At 41.5% G+C, this 20,440-nt stretch overlaps 1 protein-coding gene across 1 annotated transcript in view; it reads left to right on the top strand.

The window, feature by feature from the left end:
- Nucleotides 1–20,440, top strand: part of TSPAN4 (tetraspanin 4) — a 766,988-nt gene that overhangs the window by 669,553 nt on the left and 76,995 nt on the right. Inside the window, exon 4 of the mRNA XM_086957743.1 lies at nt 3,420–3,521. Within this exon, the coding sequence (XP_086813869.1) occupies nt 3,420–3,521 (102 nt within the window). The remainder of the gene's footprint in view (nt 1–3,419; nt 3,522–20,440) is intronic.

Raw genomic sequence — 20,440 nt, 5'->3', positions numbered from 1 at the left:
GCCTTAAGAAACAATAATAAAAATATTATTTTTTTCTGTTTGCTATCTCTAGTAAAACATACCCAAAATATAACACGAAACATTCAGATGGCAATAAATTGCTAAATAGATGAAAATGGAAAAAAGGCACGTTTACGTAAAAAAGTGAAAAAATGTAAATTAATAATGGGAAAAAAGAAGAAAGCTATGTGCTATAGAACATAGAACTAATGGGTGATGAGGTTTATACAATTACTTCCTTAGTCATTAGAATTTGGCGGATGGAGTAAAGGCGGAATATTTTACATCAGCCACCCTGCCTTTACTCCACCCACCAAATTTAGAGTGAAATTGCAGCCATTTAATTAATTGTATTGGTCTGTATGAACTACCATCACAGTGGTTCATACAAAGCCATTTAACATTTTATTGTGCATCTGTCATTGATGACGGACACTTACACCAAACTTTTTAAAGTTTTTAAATTTAAAAAAAAAGTAAAAACTAAATGTTCTCTCATGGTGTGGGGTCATCTTTTTATTTTTACTGTTTCTTACTGCCGGGATATTCCTAGCGTTGACAGATAGTTAAAAAAAAAGTCATCCAACTTCCCATCCTAAATAAGAGGACAGCTTACCTTTAACAGTTTATGGACCCTTGATCCTTAAAAATTTACTCCATCGGTGTAAACCTTCCTCCTCTGTTGGTCCACCTGACTCAAAAGTGGGTGGAGAGACTGAGATATTGGTGGACAGGGTACTCCATCGCCATGGAGATGTGTACCCTTTCCACCCAACCTTAAGTTATTGAACAGGACTGACAGGGCTAAAGGGTCCTAGTAATTGTGACTACATGTCCAGGTATTTCTTAACTGTCTCGTCTAGTGATCTGCTCCAGTTCCCTGAATCAACTGACTTTGTGTGCATTTGGAAATGTTTAGAATATGTTTTATAGATTAAGGTCTAGAAGCTTGTTCATCTCTTTCTAATTTTTAAACATCTTTCCTTCATTGCTTTCGTTTTGCACTCAAGATTGGTGAAAAGTATCGGAATACATGTCAGAGATACTACAGATGAGCTGTGGATATTACTTGCTGTTCAATTTCTTATCCTATATTAAGATCAGAAATTGTGTGCTACCACATTTTTCCTTCATGTTCAATTTGGAATGCTATTGACAGAGATGATGGCAGCTAAGAGCGGGAAAAGGATTTGCCTGATACCGATCTGTTTTAAGGCTGAAGGATGTGGCTGTAACTTGAAAGAATAAACAGTAATCTATTACCCAACATGCCATTTTCTGCTCAAGAATATTGATAATCTTCTTATGAGATAGGATACTATTCAAGTAGAATGAAATACAAGCTCTTTATATCATTCTCATGCTCACTTCATATAAAAATAAATTCCACATATTATTTCCAGATACAAGATTTGAGATCTAAAGTAGCTGCTACAAGCACAATTCACCACTAAACCATCACCCAGTGCTACCTAACAGTGTAGAGCATAGCTTTCAAAATGCAACCCATAGGGCTCGACAAGTCAAGTGTTCTTAAGTCCCACTTTGAAACAAGAGTGATTTGTCAAGCAGTCCTTCTCCAGCAGTGCAACTAGTATCTGGGATCACTTACACATGCTCTACGAAGTGTCCCTAGCCTTAAAGATTTTAAAAAAGAGAGCTCAAGATCCTACTATTTGAAAGACACTTAAACCACTGAATATCATCACTCCTTTCTTAGTTCCCCAGCAAACTTCTGCTGATTGGGCTTGACTATTATTATCAAGCTGAATTGTTTAGAGCAACATATTGCAATTTGACACTGAAGTCTAATGCCTTATAAAGCGCTGTAATCCCCGTGACCACTGTTGAGCTATAGACAATTGCAACATTAATAAATATCAAATCCAGTTTTATTCGGTTACAACATAAACCATAAAATCACCGCAATAAAAACGACATTGCAATTAATAATATAAATTCATGCAAAATGTGCAAGGCGTCATGATTATTAAATGAGGGCGATAAAATCATATCCACACTCAATCATCCCTAGTATACCGCGATTTTACAGCGGCTTTAAAAAAACATCTAACATTAAAAATAATATCTTCAGAAAGCAATTGTAAAAACAAAAGTGCAGGTCGGAGTTGGCTAAATTCTCGTATAAGGGAACGACATACAATTGTAGGATAGGCTCACTTAACTGGGATGGTTTCAGCATAGCATAATCAGGCACCGTGGGCTTCTGAATTGCTTGTTGTTCTCAGTGAATTAATCTACGTCTCATAAAATGCTCCTCAACCCAGTTGGGATCTGCCTTAACCACTCCCCCCCCCCCCCCCGGATTAGCAAACAACTCATTCCTCCCTATGTTGTGCATTGATTCCTTGATGTATGTGAATCAAGGAATGTGGAGGGCATGATCAAGGGAGAGGCAGTCCATTATTCAGCTTGGTTTGCCCTCTAGTAAACCCCACTTCCTCATGCACCTTAAAAGACGGGGTACTTTGAAGAACACTGAGAAGCCCGCTTAAAAACTTATTTTCACCAATCCGTAGTTGATTTAGTCTAACATACCCCAAGATGTCACTCCTGTATAAGACTTTTTGAAAGACATTTGACCTGATACACCTGGGATAGTGCCCTAATCATTTTCCTACCAAATCTAGAGGCAAATCTAAATACTGCTGTGGTAACAAATATATAAATATGAGCAATGAATAAGGTACTGAAACACTTGTGTTGCATTCAATGAAAATAGCCCTTGGATGCACGTGGAGAGGCTATGGAGTACAACAAATATGTAAATAACTTCATACGACCATAATACAAGAAGAACAGTGTGATTGCCCTATGTAGCTTTAGTAATAAACGCTAAGATCCTCTCAAGGCGTTTTGACATAGTCGACAGTGGGTCTTGACATACTGCATAGGGCTCCCTGGCAGGCACTATCGGATCTTGCAGGACATGCCTCCTCTTGCACCACAGGAACAGGCAGGAATCTGTATGCTGCTCACTGGAAGCCCTCTCCAATGAGAGTCTTCTGGAACTGCCAGAAATTAGCCATCAATATAGAGTTAAATGTGACACTTTCACTTTTAGCTGCTGCAGGAGCTGTTAATGGTCTACACAACAGGATAGGGTTGACAGGTATTGCGCAGGTATGTTGCATTTGCAGCAAAAATGATGTAATCAGTGTTGCTACACTGAAACATGAAGCACACTCAGTCTAACTCCTTACCTGCTGTAAACCCGGAAACGGGTTGGTCTTCATCCCTCATAACTACATTTAAGACCACCATTCTCATCCACACATTATCATTTCAATGTTCTCTCTTTCCGTAACCCAGCGCATGCTACATTTCAGATAAGAGTTGTCGTCGGCATGTAATTGTCTGGCAATATGTAATCTGCTTTCATTTGTCTTCATTTTTAGATTGATATGTACGCCCAGAGGGACCTGAAGAAGGGCCTTCATTTGTATGGCACAGAGGGAAACATTGGGCTGACCAATGCATGGAGCATTATTCAAACAGACGTAAGTCAACAAGATGTCATATTCAATGTTTTTGGTTTACCAGCTTTTCCAATCTTGTCCAGTTGTTTGACTCCATCTCAAGTGTTTTTAACCCCCTAAACCTCCACATTCTCAAGCATTATTAAGCACAGTAATTTCCTAGTATATGCATTCATTGGCAAGGGGGCATTGGCTCAGTCTGGTACACCGTAATCTTTCTTACTCACTTTAGACTGCTAGCACCAGAACTGGCTGATCAAACCCTCCCACGACGTAGGTCATAGGATGACTGATTTGAGTGATTGGCCAATGACTGCAGCACATGCAAATAGAACTTGGCGCTACTATGATATCAGCAACAAAGCATTGTTGTTGGTTTTGTTTCACCATTGGTCCGGCCATGCGAGAGACACAAATCAATGAATTTTACTTACAAAGAGCTATCAGTGGTCTCAACAATATGCTAGATGCTGTGATTGGCTCTTCCTAAATAAGTGACAAGCAGGATATGTTACTCGACAAAGCCTGATTTTCGATAGTTAGATTTTTAGCAAAATCCTCAACATTGCTAATCAAAGAAACCCATGAAACAAACTAGGCAACCTAGGGATGATATTGATAGTCGAAAAATATGTTCAAAGTAGTTGAGTGAGAGTTGGGATAGAGTGCTGGTCATGAGCTTACTTTCATTAAAAGTGAGTTAAGTTATGTTAAAGTATGTTACGTGTGCTTGTGCATTGCACTAACACCAGTTGAGATCGCTCTATATTCTCCAAAGGTGAAGTGAACTGGCATGCCATTGCACTGCGGTTTGAACCTCCAGTTCCAATTCTCAAACACCACAGAGGTAGATTGTAGTAAGACACATTGGGAGAGATTTACAAAAATGTCACGCAACACCGCGCAGCCCCCTGCGAGGCTGCACTGCGTTGCGTGACAGGGAGGGAGCAGGAGCGCACCATATCATCAGAGATATAGCTCTCTCCTCCCCTTTCCCTTGTGTCAGCGCTGATTTCAGTGGCCGTGCGCCATGCACACCCTTTAGTGCCATAGCGCTAGGGTGTGTACATGAGTCTAGCATAGGTTCTGTACAGGAAGGGTATCCTTCTTGTACAAAAGACTATGCCTAGACATGATGGAAAGCGTTTCTCACTTTGTATGTGTGCTGCACAGTGCAGCACGTATGCAAAGTCGGAAAAGTATGGAGAAATGAACGTATTTCTCCTGTTAGAGCCTCCCTTGAAGGAGCGTTAACTTTTGGCGCAAAACCATGTCTACAAATGTTTGTAAATATGGTTTTGCATCAAAAGGCATGGGTAGTTACAGGGAAACACCAATGTTCCACCCATGTATTGCCCCTTTGGCGCTAAGTAACGCAATGTAATGCGTTGCGCTACTTTGAGGGTGCTTTCCAGTGCAAAACAAGTTTTGTGCTGGAAAGTAAATAGCAACAAAAAAAATGTGTGCTGGTTAGCGTCACTTTAGTGATGCTAAACCAGCGCAACATATTTTTAAGTCTCCCCCATTGAGTGTAATACACTAGTAGGCGTGTCATGTAGAAGCACATGATTCAGGTCAGTGCCTTGGGATTATCTACGCGTCTCTGATCTAAGAATATCACTGTTGTGGACAGAAAGTCAATGGAGATCACATGCATCTGAATCAATGGGACCTTGGAGGGGATTATCTGCCAGATGTTTCAAACAGTAATGTTTATGTTACATACTTAGGGAGCCCAGACCAAATTAATGAAAACAGTCTGTGCCACACTGATTAATTAGGACATCATAAAGAGCTTTCAGTCCAACAGTACTCCAAAATGTATCACCCTCTTTCCAGGTTTTGACAAATCTCAGGTGCACTGGACAAAACCCTGGCAGAGTGAGGGGTTGTTTTACCCACCACAGCCGCCTCCATCCTTGGTTACATCATCTTTACGTAATCTGATCCACATGGCGTTGAAGAGCCCAGCCATTTGGAAAAGGGCACAGAGTGTGCATGAGGTTGAGGTGAAGAACAATAGAATAGATCTTAAGGCATAATGTGTAGCACATTATGCCACAAGTTCTATTCTTTGGCAAGGCAGTGGTTGGATGTCATGTCCCCTAGAAATCCACAGCAGTAGGCGCTCTTTTGTTGTTATAAATAGTGGTTGAATGTACTCATTAGGACTTTTGGGGAAACACAGGTATAAGTAACTAATGAGCACAGAAAGGCTCTCGGCTAACACTTAGAAAGAAGAGAAGAAATCCACCTGAGGGCTACGTCTTGAGTTCCTTCTTCAGGAAGGTACTATAAGTTGTCATGCTTGACGGTGTTGAAAAATGACTAGGATTTCAACGCCTTTAACATCAGCCAATATGGATGTCATACCTTAACAAGGTCTATGTCAAGCTTATCATGCATCAAACAAGCAGTGGTGTTCTATGGACTCATCTAATTGTTGTATTGCTACTTGGTCCAGTAGTTTGGCTTAGAAAGGGAATACTCGCTTTGTTCATGTAATTCTGCATGTTTCGACAGTTTCAGAATTATACTTTTTAACAATGAATCAATGCACAGAATTTAGGATTTTAGAATTTTTAGCCAAGAAAGCAAATTTTGCAAATGTGTGCTTGAAATGGAGCATCTGAAAAGGCAGTAACCTTGTTGTTACTAATTAATTCTACAGTGTATTGGTAAAGACAATGATGCTGAAGGCTACAGCTAAGGGGTGGAGTCGCACACCGGTCACAAATCTGTCCCAGTCCTTCATGGTAAATGCAGTCCAAGGCATCCCATAACTTAGAAGTGTTCTTGTGGTTACTTGAGTATTGAAGCGCAGAGAGTGATGTAAGCCCTTGTCACCAGTGTTTTCTCAGAAGGTGAAGAGTCCATCGGGTGGAACATGGCCTGCTGCTTAGTGTCGGTTGTGTGAGTGCCAAACAGCACCCAGGTGCAGACTTCTGGCTCCAGAAACCAATCACCAGCCCCTCCAAGGAGCAGAAGCTTGTGCAACAGTGCATAAAGGAGGAGTTACATACTGGTCACAGGACTTTCCCAGTCCTCCCCAGTGCATCACGGTACATACAGTTTAAGCAGTGAATGCTGAAGGACATGCCATATTTTCCAGAAGAACGGCTTGAACCCCACCTTGCAGAACTGCTCTCTTTTCCAGACTATATGGAATAGGTGTACATAAAAAGCCCTTTTCTGGTGAAAGGGTGTGTGTGTGACCTGGTAAACAATACTCATCTCTAGCAAGCAAAGGAATGCAGAGGTCAGAAATTTACTGCAAATCTGGATATTACCTGGCACAGCGGGAGAAGGGGCCTTTGTAAGATGTTATCAACAAGCAAATCTTCAACTCAAGGATCATCCTCAAATGGATATCTTGAGTACAAAGAAGAGGGTTTTTTCTGAGGTGCTCCGGGTATGACCTTCTAGAAGAAGAGCTTGCTATGGATAGAGAATCTTCTTTTACTTTGCTGATTTTTTTGTCAGTTCCTCCAGCTGCCATCGGAACAACCTTGATCCCTTAAAGAGGAAATTAAATTATCTGAGACCTCTTGGTGAAAACTACGTACTGAGCTGAATCCACAAGACAGCTGTGGGCTGCAATCCTAGACCTGAAGCTACCGCACCCGCTGCACACGGACCACATCAAGTCACAAGTGGTCACAGAAGGTCCTGCTGCTCCATTGCCGCTATGAAGATGGTGCATTAACAAGCTCGCCTTCTTCCGATTCCTCTCCAGCCTCTTGAAGGTAAAGAGAGATAGCAGGTTTGTCACCATATTTTTATCCTCTCAGAAGAATCTTGTGATCAGCTCTATCCAGGCGTGTGCCATCCATCCTCAAGGTCTGGTATCACAAGATGACATCACTGAAACAGGTGAAAAGGAGCAACACAGTTCTGGTAGTGAGAAGATGATCTGGCAGCGGATGAAATATCTGTGTCCCCTGGACCCTTTTGCATATCTGTCCCAGCGGACCACGTCTGCCTCTGATGGGATCCAGTAATGTAGGATAGAGATAGTGTCCTCACTGATGTTTTTGTCTGGGAACGTATGATGGTTCAGGCGTTTCTGCTGGATCTCTTCTGGGCTAGTGAAGTGTCTCCCATGCATACCAGTAGAAAGAGGAGTCCGTTCTTCTACTTGTGAGCGGGATTCTTCATTATCCCACAATTGATGGCGCTTTTGCGTACACTTTCTCTTGTACAGTGCTCTGTTATACTTGTGCCACAGCAGTACTCCACAGTTCATGGAACCGTAAACGCCTCTGAAGACACTTTGGGGTGCCCCGGCAGTCACAAATCCCCCTGATCCTCCATCTCGCATGAGTCAACCATGAAAGGGTCAGGTCACTAGCAAGGACATGGTCACCCTTGCTGTAGCTTCATGCTTAGTTTGTGCTACTAGCTGCTCCTTAGCAGAGCAGCTTCTTGTGGTTCATGCACATCTGCAAAGCCTGGAAAACAAAGGAAGGACTACGCATCGGCAGCGAGCTCGCTACAGGGCCATGGCTAGTAGTACGAGTTACAGCGCCCTATGCCTAGCGTGCAGTCATGCGTTAGAACCGTGGATCCATCAGTAAAAAAAAGGAATAAAGTTTTGAGGCACAGAGAAAAACCTTTGAAATCACTTGAAAGTTGCTAAAAAAAAGTGGCAGTGTTGTGGAGAGTGATACAGATGCAAGAATGAAAAAGAAAAGCTAGAACTAGAAGCACACAAAAGAATGAACATATCTATTGTAAACATCACTGGTGAAGTTCTGGTTTAAACATAGGGGTTGGGGGAGGGGAGGTCATTTCTAGAGTCGAATAAAGACAGGTTGTTGTCAAAGTAACTAAACTACCAACCAACAGGTAACCAACATGGAGACGCTTGATAACCACAAGTGCTGCAAGAAGAGACTCCAGAATGTAAAAACCATTAACACAGAGACTACCACACGTATCTGCAAGGAACATGTGTGACATTATGACACAGACTGTCAGGTCTGCAGAATGGACTTGGCTTTGCCAAATTGCCCTAAGCAGAGTGACGAGTGGAGGCCAACTGACAGAAGGTAAAGAGGGTTCCCAGCGCCAGGTTTAATTTTCATCCACTGCCACTCCAATGATGATCCCTGAGCACAGAGGACATGTCTGTGGTACTAAAGGCCAGCTGCTACTGCTTACCTCTTAATTGGCTTACCTGATTGGGGGTTGTTGGAAGTTCAATGTGAAATGACCATTGAGTGTTGGAAAGAGGTGGGCGAGCCACTGAAGACTGGCTTTGGCTCAGCTCATAATCTTGTTGGAACCTTGAGCTCATGTGGCTTCTGCCTGCCTCCTTCTCTCTACCCAGGGTGTGGCGTTATGGTCAGAGCTGGCCACTGTGGAACTGGGAACTAGGGGGTTTATTACCAAGCCCCTTGCGCCACTTTTGCGTAATTTTTTACATGGGAAAAGTGTTGTACGAGTGGCACAAAGGGCTTGTGAATAAGCCACTAGGCTCGAGTTTCAGTGTTGGCTCAACATCCTGCATACTGGATGAATCAGTTAGGGGCATATGTATCAAATACCGTTATTGCGATTCTCAAATAGCGATTTTTAGGGAATCGCTATTTGAGAATCGCAAAACGGGATGTAATAAATAAATGTGCAAATATGTTGCGATTCCTTAGCACTCGCAATTTGCGAATCGCAATTAAGGAATACCTTCCCATTCATTCCTAAGGGCTAGGAGGACCATAGGAATGAATGGGAAGAGATTCTCAATTTGTGATTCGCAGTTAGAGAATCGCAAATTTAGAATGCAATTTTAAGGGTGCCAGGGTGTCAAAAGGACATCCTGTTGCACCCCTGAAATATGTATGTGTCCACATGTGGCACACATACATGCCCCAATGGCATGTATGTGCTTCACATGGCAGTTTGAAAAATGCAAAAAAGTGCATTTTTCAAAGAAATCGCACATTACCACCAACTTAAAGTTGGTGGTAATTTGCGATTTCTCAAGGCCAAATCGCACTTTTTCTGTGCTTCATACATTGCATTTAAGGAATCGCAGTTTGCGATTCCTCAACCCCTTCAGTGCTCATGACAAAGCCAGCTCGTCATGGGCATTACCTGCGCTGCGCGCATGACGAGCTGGCTTTGTCATGTAAAGTGGGTTTTTTAAATTTTCAGCGCACAGCGGGAAAAGCTGCAGCACTCATAGAGTTAAATGTAATCGCAAAATAGAGAATCGCAAATTTTGCGATTCTCTATTTGCGATGCCCTTTTGGGATGATATATCCCGAAAGGCCTTTCCCATTCGTAAACAGACCGATTCTGAGAATCGGCCTGTTTGCGAACGGGAAAAGGGCTTGATACATATGCCCCTTAATTTCCCCATGTCTATGAATAATGCATGTGACCTTATGTAATGTAACTCACTAGTGGTCATGTAAAGCGCTGGGCCTTCGGGTACAGTTCCCAATACATTTTAAAAACTGAATGGCACAACTCAAAAATTGTCCAATAAGTAGAAAAGTCTTTAATTTTCAAATCTTAATCACAGTTGATACGTAGACTAAGAGAAATTCACAGCCGACACGTGTTTCGTCTTGAGACGACTTTTTCAAGGCTAAAAAGGCTGTACAAAGGCGTTGTGAGTTCACGGCGTTTCTTTGAGTTATAAAAAGACTTGTATAAGGCAAACAAAGTTTCTGTCCAGGTTCGGGCTGTATCAGACAATCTCTGATCCAGGTGTGGTAATAAGGTGTATTTGTATAGAATTCCAAAATTGTAGGAGATGGCCCCGTCCAATCTGGGGTGCTTTCAGTACTATATCCCAGTATTCAAAATCGTGACAGAAGCATCATTTGTGCGGAGAGCGCCACCTGATACTGGCAAAATAGGTAATCCCCCGGCGATTATAGCAACCTGCAAATGAAATCCACTTCGAAAATGCCACGCCTACTTATTGGCCAATTTTTGAGTTGTGCCATTCATTATGTCACGTGTTCCTCGACTTACTTAAGTCACTGTGGTAACGAATTTTGGGTTGTGCTCTGTCTAAGCAAATATTTGTTCTTGATTGTATTGTGGGTTTTCCTACATACATTGTGACACTGTGGCTGGCACGGTGTCAGACATTGAGCACGCTGGAGAATATCTCTGTATATATATTTTGACTGCCGATACAAACTGTTACAGAGGTGCTGGCCAGAATATACCACTGCCATCTTGTGTTTAGTGTAAATATTTTAAAAACTGACGAAAATGCACTAAGAGCAAAAGAAAGCCTTAACATAAGGAAAGACAAATAGGTACCCATTTTCCGGCTGATTTGTACAAAGCGAAACTAGAAAACCTGAATAAATCAAACCCTCTCCCCTCAAATTGTGTGATCTAAGGCAAATATTTTATTTCACAAAAACTCATTTTCTTCATTTTCGTGAATGAAAACACTTTCAAATATGTGAGTTCAGACCACCAGTAGTACAAAACTATTACTTTGAATAAGTATTTCTCAGCTTCAGATGTTATAGAAATAGACTTTTTCCGGTTTTGAAGAGAATTTATCATATTTTACGTGGTTTGTTTTATGATATACAAAGCAAATATTTTCAGGGCTCGGATTGTGAAAAGGCACTAAGATTCGAGCCAGACCATTGGCTCTGCTCTGCCGCGGCTCTCCCAGTTAATTTGTTGCGCTCCCACCTCTAGTGTTGGACTTACGCCATCCACCGCAGCTTCATGATCCCATTCAGCCTCCCAGCATGCCCTTCAGCGAGTCCCCTGAAGTTTAAAATAAGCCGAAGACTTTGGGAGTGACAAAAAATCCTAGGTGCTAAAAGGGGAACCTTAACTTGCTCAAGACATAGTGCTCTGACTGCTGTCAACCTGCGATGCATTTCCCTAACTGTACTTTCATTCCGAGATTCCGGAAGCTGCAGAGGGGCACTGATTGGGAACTACGGGCCTCATTTATGAGGCCTTGCATCATTTTTATGCCGCTGACGCGTCACTTTTTGTGACGCACCAGCAGCGTAAAAAATGTGCCTTGTTGCACCATATTTACAAAGTGACGCATCTAGGTAGATGTGTCACTTTGTAAACCCCTGCGCCACATTATACCTGCGCCAGGTATAATGTATGCAAGGGGGGCGTATTGACGCAAGAAAGGGTCGTAGAAGTGACGCAGTGAAATCTATGAGATTTCACTGCGTCACTTCTAGGACGCCGTTGCGTCAAAATCTTGCGCCTGCCTCACAGCAGGCGTATGACTAGCGCAGGCCCTTTCACATGGGGCTTGCCCCATGTGAAAGGACACATTGCTGGAGTTGCGTCACTTTTGTGACACACTCCAGCAATGCGTCACTTTTGCGCTTACAGATACGTCAGAAATACTGACGTATCTGTAACTCCTTGCGCAATGATGCGTCATAATGTAAATATGATGCATCATTGGTGACGCAAGGAGGGCACAATGAAAAGTGACGCATCGCTGTTTTCACGCAGTTATGCGTCACTTTTCATAAATTAGGCCCCACGTTTCCTGCGGAAGTGAGCCCACAGGAACTCATAAAGAAATGGAGGGGCTCACGCAGAGCTTCCTGAAAAATCTGCGCTTGTACCAGTGGTGCAGTCCAAATCTGAGTTATTACTGCAGAACTGGCTTTTTTACACATAAATGTGGAATAATTTGCAAATATTCATTGCCAGTTTTACAGCTTTTATTTGTGTGGAGTCGTCACCGGTTGTTTGCCGCTGGTGCACAGACATGTTATTTCTATGATATTAAGTGCTTTTGCTTCGTGTGTAATGAGAGGAGGCTGCCTTGTAAATCTTGTAATGCTGCATTACTATAAATCAGATAAATGTCGTAAAGCTGCAGTAATACAGTTCCCACACATCTCTTGCTTTATCACGGAATTTAAGTGAGGCCCAGGGCCCAAATGGAAATAATTCAGGAGTAACTATGAAAGTAGGTTGGGCACCCTCGCCCTGAATTTGTGTTGCCTTTAGAACAGTCATAAAAACTTCATATTTATTTTTATTTATTTGAAAAGTTTTATATACTAGGACAGGCTTCAGCGGGAATAGCCACACGGGCCCGTATTATGTATTGGGCATATTGTTCATGTTTGCACCACAGCGCACCTTTAAACAGATGCGGCGGGCGCAAACATGAACAATGCTTCGGATTACAATGAACGCGCTGAACTCTGGCCAGCTGTGAGGACTTGGGCTGCCCCCAGGGCATCGCATTCAGTGAAATACAAAGCAGCTGCTTTAACCAGACGCTCCATGTTTTACTGTGCAGGCAGGGCCGTAACGCAAGCCCTTGCAGTCCCTGTGGCACAGGGGGGTCACCTGCCTTCCAGGGGTCCCTCAACCCTTCAAAGGTGCCCCATTCAGCCGAAGGTGAATACAAATCTGTGAGTAATGGGTGACTCAGGGTCCCCTCATAGAGTGAAAAGTAACAGCCAAGGCACTTAAACTACAGACTAATTCTGTTTCAATGAACTAAACAAAGGAAAAGGGATGTAAGTAGGTCTAAAATCAATTTTTATTATTTACCAAATTAAAAGGGGGCACAGACAGATATGCAATTCAATTCATATATTTTTAAAAGAAGAAATTAAGAAATCAGCAAAATATCAACAGAAAACATTCAATACACAATTTAAAACATTAAGTGAAAAGACATATTAAAAAAGTGGCATCAACAAATTAATTCTCAAACATTAAGTGAAAGGACATATTAAAAAAGTGGCATTAACAAATTAATTCTCTACGCACGTTTCGGCGACCAGCGCCTTCTTCTGGAGTAGCCACCTGTAGAATGGAGGAAAAAAGGAAGAAAACCAAACTTGAAAATAGTAATACTCTACGATATATTTTAAAAAAAGGATTCATAACTAAGCAAATTATATTATCATTAACAGATTTGACCTACAATTTACATCACCTTCATTATATCATGATATAATGAAGGTGATGTAAATTGTAGGTCAAATCTGTTAATGATAATGTACAGGATACACGTGGCTACTCCAGAAGAAGGCGCTGGTCGCCGAAACGTGCGTAGAGAATTAATTTGTTAATGCCACTTTTTTAATATGTCCTTTTACTTAATGTTTGAGAATTAATTTGTTGATGCCACTTTTTTAATATGTCTTTTCACTTAATGTTTTAAATTGTGTATTGAATGTTTTCTGTTGATATTTTGCTGATTTCTTAAATTCTTCTTTTAAAAATATATGAATTGAATTGCATATCTGTCTGTGCCCCCTTTTAATTTTGTAAATAATAAAAATTGATTTTAGACCTACTTACATCCCTTTTCTCTTGTTTAGTTCATTGAAACAGAATTAGTCTGTAGTTCAAGTGCCTTGGCTGTTACTTTTCACTCTGTTAATCCCTGACCTAGGACTTGTAGTATCTATTTGCTCAGGGGGTCCTTGATACTTTCACGTAATCAGGGTCCCCTCATCACATTCTGCAGGGGCACCCTGTAAATTTGCGTTTCTCCACTGCGTGCAGGCAGCACCCGTCTGCACTTCAGAGAGGGGACAAATAGGTCTGCCTTCAGGGGGCGCACTGACAGCACCGTTTTGTGGTGCACTATCATTACGCCACATCGGGGCTTCTTTGCCTTTGCGCCCATGTACATATTATGGCACGGGCACATAGGCAAAGAGATTCCCTCAGCCCCAAGCAAATGACGGAATGCCCTCTTACGAAAGTGCTGGAGAATAACAGAAGTGGTAGCACAAGCATCTGTGGCCCCTTCTGTAACACCAAAGGGTCCTGGGGCCACACAAAGTGGGCACACATGCCTGTTGCACCCCCAGGGCACTGTGTGTAATACAGCCCCTGGTGGAGAGAGCATGTTTACTTTGCACAATTTTTATATTCCCAATCCATGGTTTTGTCCAGCAAAATGGCTAAGAGGGTTATTTAAAGTTTGGCAGATGCCGGACATCTGACAAACATTGGAGGCTGCCCAATCCCATCTGCCCTTTTTAGGAGGCATAAACATGTATATAATCTGAATAGGACATGTTTGTATTACCTCACTGGGGGCGTTCAGGTGGGCTGATTTTGAAGATGCTGTGGCATATGCTAGTATTCCAATGGGTACACCCACGTAATCATTACTGGAACCCGAGGACCTCCACTGAATCATTATTAGAATCTGGGGTCCCCCATTAAGTCATTACTGGAAGCCAAGGGACGCCAGCTTAAGCATTTTCAATAATTTGAACCTCAAAACAATACCCAAAAAATACAGAAACAAACATTCATCAAACAAATACACAAATTATCAAATATTTTATTTAATTCACAAATATTCGTAAAAATAATTTTTATAGGAAGGTTTGAGTGTTTCTCAAATCCATTAAGGTCACTCATCCACCATACTGTATTTTGTTTCATGCACTTATAGTCCTCCCACAAATCAATTAGAGGATATTACCTACATTTGTAGTCTCCAATTTCAATTTCCTTTACATTTGCAGAACGTTTTAATTGTGCATTTTGCTTTTTTATTTGTATACTCCATATTAATCAGTTAATATGATGTATTTTTCTAAGCAGTCACAGGCCCCCTGGGCAGGCTAGACCGATTAAGAACCTGTGCTCCAGGGCATTTTTCATTACCCCCATGAGGGGTACAGGTGGGCTCTTTGTGAAGACGCTGTGGAGTGCTGTGGCAGTTCTTGGAGTGAAAGTATATGCTAGTATACCAATGTATACACTCTAAATAGGGTGTTTTTGATGACCCCTTTGGGGGTTCAAGTAGACTGATGACAAAGACATTATAAAGTGCTGCGGAAGTGATCAGAGAGGGCGAATATGCTAGTACACCAATGTGTGCACTCTTAATAGGGCATTTTTGATTACCCCTCTGGGGGTTCCCGATGGACTGATGGCGAAGACACTGTAGAGTGCTGCAGAAGTGCTCGGAGAGGGGGATGTTGCTAGTATACCTATGTATACACTCTAAATAATTCATACGGGGCATCTGCTAACTTTTGGCAAATTTCCTGCATCTGCTACACTCAATCTGAAGGTAATTTAGTAAGACAGGACTTCCTGCTGCCTATAGGTCAGTATTAGAAGCTCCGCTCCAAAATCTAACCTTCGATACCACTAAATTTCTCTGAATAAACAGGACAACATTCTAAAGTATGCATGGTATACAGTACTTGATTCTGAACACAAATGCATTGGCGAATGTGGAGTCAGGATGTTTACAATGTATGCAGCAATTGCGTACATAGACTCACCCCTGTAATTTACGAATGCATGTGCACAATTTAGAACAGAGGTCGAAGTGGGCAGGAGTAGAGATTTATGAACAACTATTCCCCTACTTTTTGTAAAAAGTTAACCATCCCGGGACAGTTAATTCCCAATAGTTTAAATACTTCAGCTGAAGCGCCAGTCAGCAAGTCTCATGTGTGTGAAACTTAAGACAGGTAAACAAGCCTTCCTGCCATGGTGACTGCTTGCCTGAAAGAAATCCAGATGTGCGCAATAAATTAATCTGCAAATGTAAAGGGTCATTTGCAAATGTAAATGGTGCTTTGAAGCTGGAACTGGCTGTAATTGATCCAATCACTTGAAGTTTTTCATTCTTTTTTAGTGGTAGTGCAAAGAGTTAACTGAGCTGTGAAATGAGTGCTTTTAATTGTAATTGTATTTATATAGCTCTTACTACACCTGAGGAGGTGTTGAAGAGACAGTTATAGGAAAAATTGTCTGGGTATTACTAAAATCTATATTTTGAAAGCACCATTTTATCTTACACCTTTTTGTGCATTTTGTACCAGTCTATATTATACGGTGTGTAATGCAAGTTTCAAATAATGACATATTCACAGTGCTTTCTGTCACAGACTGCGACCTCGTAGCACTAAAAATACACAAGTCACTATGCTACACTGCACCAACTAAGATTTAATTCTGTTGCTCGCTGGTTATACGCAGACCTCTGCAGTGAATTCACTACCGAGGAGCATCTTTTTTTAAATTTATTTTTCATTTAAACTGCACGTTATTTTATATGTAGATACTTGACAGTGAAAGACAAAAACATGGTACAGAATATTTTGTTTTTTGTCATATCTTTGGCCCTACCCCCATGCTCACTCCCCCGCCCCATTGCATGCAGCATCACAGTCCCCATACTTTTTTTTAATGCACTTTGACCACTGAAGTAGATCGGTGTATCAGAAGAGCAGCAAGGGGGTCTAAAGCATGTGTGCGTATCCATTGAGTAATAATGTTTTTGTAATACACAAAGCATGAGGAAATCACCATGTACACTTAAATGTGCACTTAAATTGCACCAGTTAGCCTGGAGTAAATTGTACTGAAAGTGCTTTTAAGTGCTTGAATCTGCATAGTTTTTTTTTAACTGCAAACAATAACATTCAATTGAGAAAAGTCTAATTAATTATTGAATGGGTTGATTCTTCTAAACCCCAGTTCCTCCAGTTTTTAACAGCTCTTATTTTTACCTGAATGGCATCCAAGTTGTGCTAAAGCTTCAGAGGAAAGGGCAGTGCAGCAGGTGACAGATGCTGCCATTAAGCGGAATGAGCATCATCTTCAACCTAATGGTTCACCATAAGGGCAGACAGTCCCGCCGCATTCAGACGCCATGGATAGATAGCATACATCTCGTTATTGATTCAAGAGTGCTGCATAACCGGGTAATAATAAACCCATATGAGCAGCTTGTCTCATCCTTCAAGTGAAATGTCACAGAAACCAGCCGCCCCTTAAACAGATTTTAAATCCCCGTTTTAAAGATGTTTAGAAAGGTTGTGGAGTTTCAAAGTACACATGAATCAATCATGTCTGGTAGCTGTATAATGTATGCCTATATATATCTATTATACCTGTTTTATTAGTTTTTATTGTCAGGAATGTTTTTAACATTGCAAAATACCCCGCAAAATAAATGAATATCATAAAAGCAGACATATATTTGATACATATACTCCAATGCAGGAGTAAGGTATCCAATGTCCATACTATGTAACCCCGCAGTTAGCAAAATAGGTTTAAGGTGTAAGTCACCAATGAATGTGAATTTCATACAATTGCACATGTAATTAGTGGTTTTACAGGCACACTGTTTCATCAGTATTTCCCTAGTGTGAAAAGCATATACATTACACTTTATATTCTGCCTTTACTTTGAAAAGTGCCTCTGCACTGCAGTGCCTAATCGGTTTAAGCTTGGTGCACTGAGATTTTTTTACCAGCATCAAGGTTGGCTGAAGTGAAGTGGCATGAGTCAGTGGAAGGGCTTGTGGAGAAGTCTAACTTGACTTCTGAGCAGGGATCCTTGTGATTGGGTGAAGTCAGATGACCTGGGAAGGTCTCCCCGACTGCTTGCTACAGTGCCCAATGCAGGCTTTGATGTGTGGAGGCTTATCCTGTGTGGGCTGTTAATTTACTCAAGGCATTCGTTTGCAACACAGAAAGAGACGCACGCCAAAGACTACAAACGCTCGGGCTGTGCTTCATGTCTGAAATCAAATCAGGGAGAAAAAACCCAAGTCCAACCGCCTCATAACCTGTAGAGGCTGAGCTTTGGAGAAAGTAGACAAGAAATATAGGTGGTCACAATGGAAGAGGGAAAAGAAAAGAAGGCAGACAACAAAGATGTGTAGATACAAACCCCCAGATGCATCAAAGTTATGTTTTCCGAGTCCTTAATAGCGAATTTTAAGGAATCGATATTAAAGACTCGCAAAACGGGATGCATGTAGGAATCGCAATGTTATTTGCGATTCCTACTGATTCCTTATTTGCGATTCGCTAATTGCTAATCGCCATAGGAATGAATGGGAAAGCCACTCCTTATTTGCGATTCGCAATTAGCGAATCGCAAATGTGCCGCAATTTCAAGGGTGCCAGGGTGTCCAAAGAACACCCTGTTGCACCCCTGAAATGGTAATGTTCACTGGTGTTGCGCACACACATGTCCCAAGGACATGTGTGTGTGTAATATACAACTTAGAAAAATGCACTAAAGTGCATATTTCTAAATTTTTGCTATTTAGCACGTAGTTTTGATTCGCGGTAAATAGACCCCAGATTGCGAATTTGCAATCTTGGAATGGTTCATGTATTGCATTTAAGGAATCGCAAATTACGATTCCTTAAATGCAATCGCAATTTGAGAACTCACAATTATTTGCGAATTCTTAAATTGCGAGTGCATGAACCCTTGATGCATCCAAATGCCATTTTTGTGGGCGCAAACAAACGAATTTTGCGATTCGCACCGTTTGCGCTTGCAAAAATGCTTGATGCATCTACCTGAAAGTTTGTAATTTGCTGAAGACTGCTGAAACTCCCTTTACCATTCCTGCCCACAACTCTTTAATCCTTCTTTTAAAAACATGGTAGGTTCCACGCATTCTCACCTCTCTTCTCCTTACCCCATTTTGAATAATAACAAGCATTGGCAAAGCCAATAGATCTCACCTATGCAAGAGATATTGGCTTTGCCAATGTGTTTTTAGCCATGTTGTACACCAGCGTGGTTGCTGTTTAGCATGTCTAAAAGTCAGTAGTGTGAAGGAGAGTTGCATAGAGTGGATTATCGTACAGCGGAGTAGGGTGGCAAAGAGTGGAGTAGAGTGGTGTAGAATGGAATGGACTGTCATGGACTGTAGTGTTGTGGACTTGAGTGCTGTTGAGTGGACTAGAGTGGAAAGGCTTAGAGTGAAATATATTTTCATAGAGCAGTGTGTCGTAGAACAGCGCAGCGTGGAGAAGTAGAGAAGCGAGTAGTAAAGTTGAGTCGGGTGTCGTAGAGTGTGGGAAAGTGGAGTAAAGTAGATGTCATAGAGTGGGGGCACATAGAGTGGAGTAAAATGTCAGAGTAGAGTGGTGTAAAGTGGAGTGGCGTAGAGTGGAGTGCCGTAGAGTGGAGTAGTGTAGAGTGGAGTAAAGTGGTCACTGAAGTGGAGTGACATAAGGTGAAGTAAATTGACATGGAGTTCGTAGAGTGTAGTAGAGTGGCATATAATGTTGTAGAGTGGTGTGTTGTAGAGTGGACTAGAGTGAAGTGGCATAGGCTGGAGTGGAGTGTCACAGAGTGAAGGAGAGTATTGTAGAGTGGAGGGGCATAGATGTCGTAGAGTGAAGGGGCTCAGAGTGGAGTAGAGCGTTGTAGAGTGGAGTGGAGTAGCATAGAGTGGAGTGTCATAGAGTGGAGTAGAGTGTTATAGAGTAGAGTGGTGTAGAGTAGAGTTTGTGTAGAGTGCATGGTTTTGTAGCGCACTGCCATTATCAATTAAAATGACCATTACATTTGCATATACAGTTTTACTGATAAAACTATACAGTGCACACATGATAATGTATGGAAATTGCATCACCTAGTGTACTGATTTGTTTTGATCATATTAAAATATTTGTTTCCACCACACTTCTGAATTACAAAAAAGTATTTAATTTGTGCTTTCTTAATTTTGATATGTACTGAAATATTTGTACAGTTCAATTACAGATATTTAAAGTTTGTTGTGTGTTAGAAAATACCCTTTCTTTCCCAGTATTCAGAATGATTGTCACATACATCCTCTCACTTTGAAGTCAGAAAAAGAAAAGTAAACACCAAGCTCCCTCTGAAGACAGAGCCTGACATTTGATCTCTGTCTTGTAGGCACATCAAATGTGATAAGAACACAATGTAAAAGCTTGTTCACAGAAAGGAGGACTTGTGGAAAAATACAAGGAGTCATAGTGAACAAGCTTTGCTCCACAGGAAGGACAAAGATACACTGACCAGCCTAAAACAAATGAAGACAGCAAACAGAAAGTTAGACTATGTGAGTCGCAAAGCCAATAGTAAGCAATGAGTCGAATGCATTCCCAAGGAAGCTTTCCGAATACCTACAAGAAGTTGTTACCAGACCAAACAGCACAAAGGCTTTCACCTAAAA

Source organism: Lissotriton vulgaris, chromosome 2_1 (assembly GCF_964263255.1).
Source record: "Lissotriton vulgaris chromosome 2_1, aLisVul1.2, whole genome shotgun sequence".
Taxonomy (NCBI): Eukaryota; Metazoa; Chordata; class Amphibia; order Caudata; family Salamandridae; genus Lissotriton; species Lissotriton vulgaris.
The sequence above is the reverse complement of the archived record's forward strand: the minus strand, read 5'-3'. Positions and strand labels throughout refer to the sequence as shown.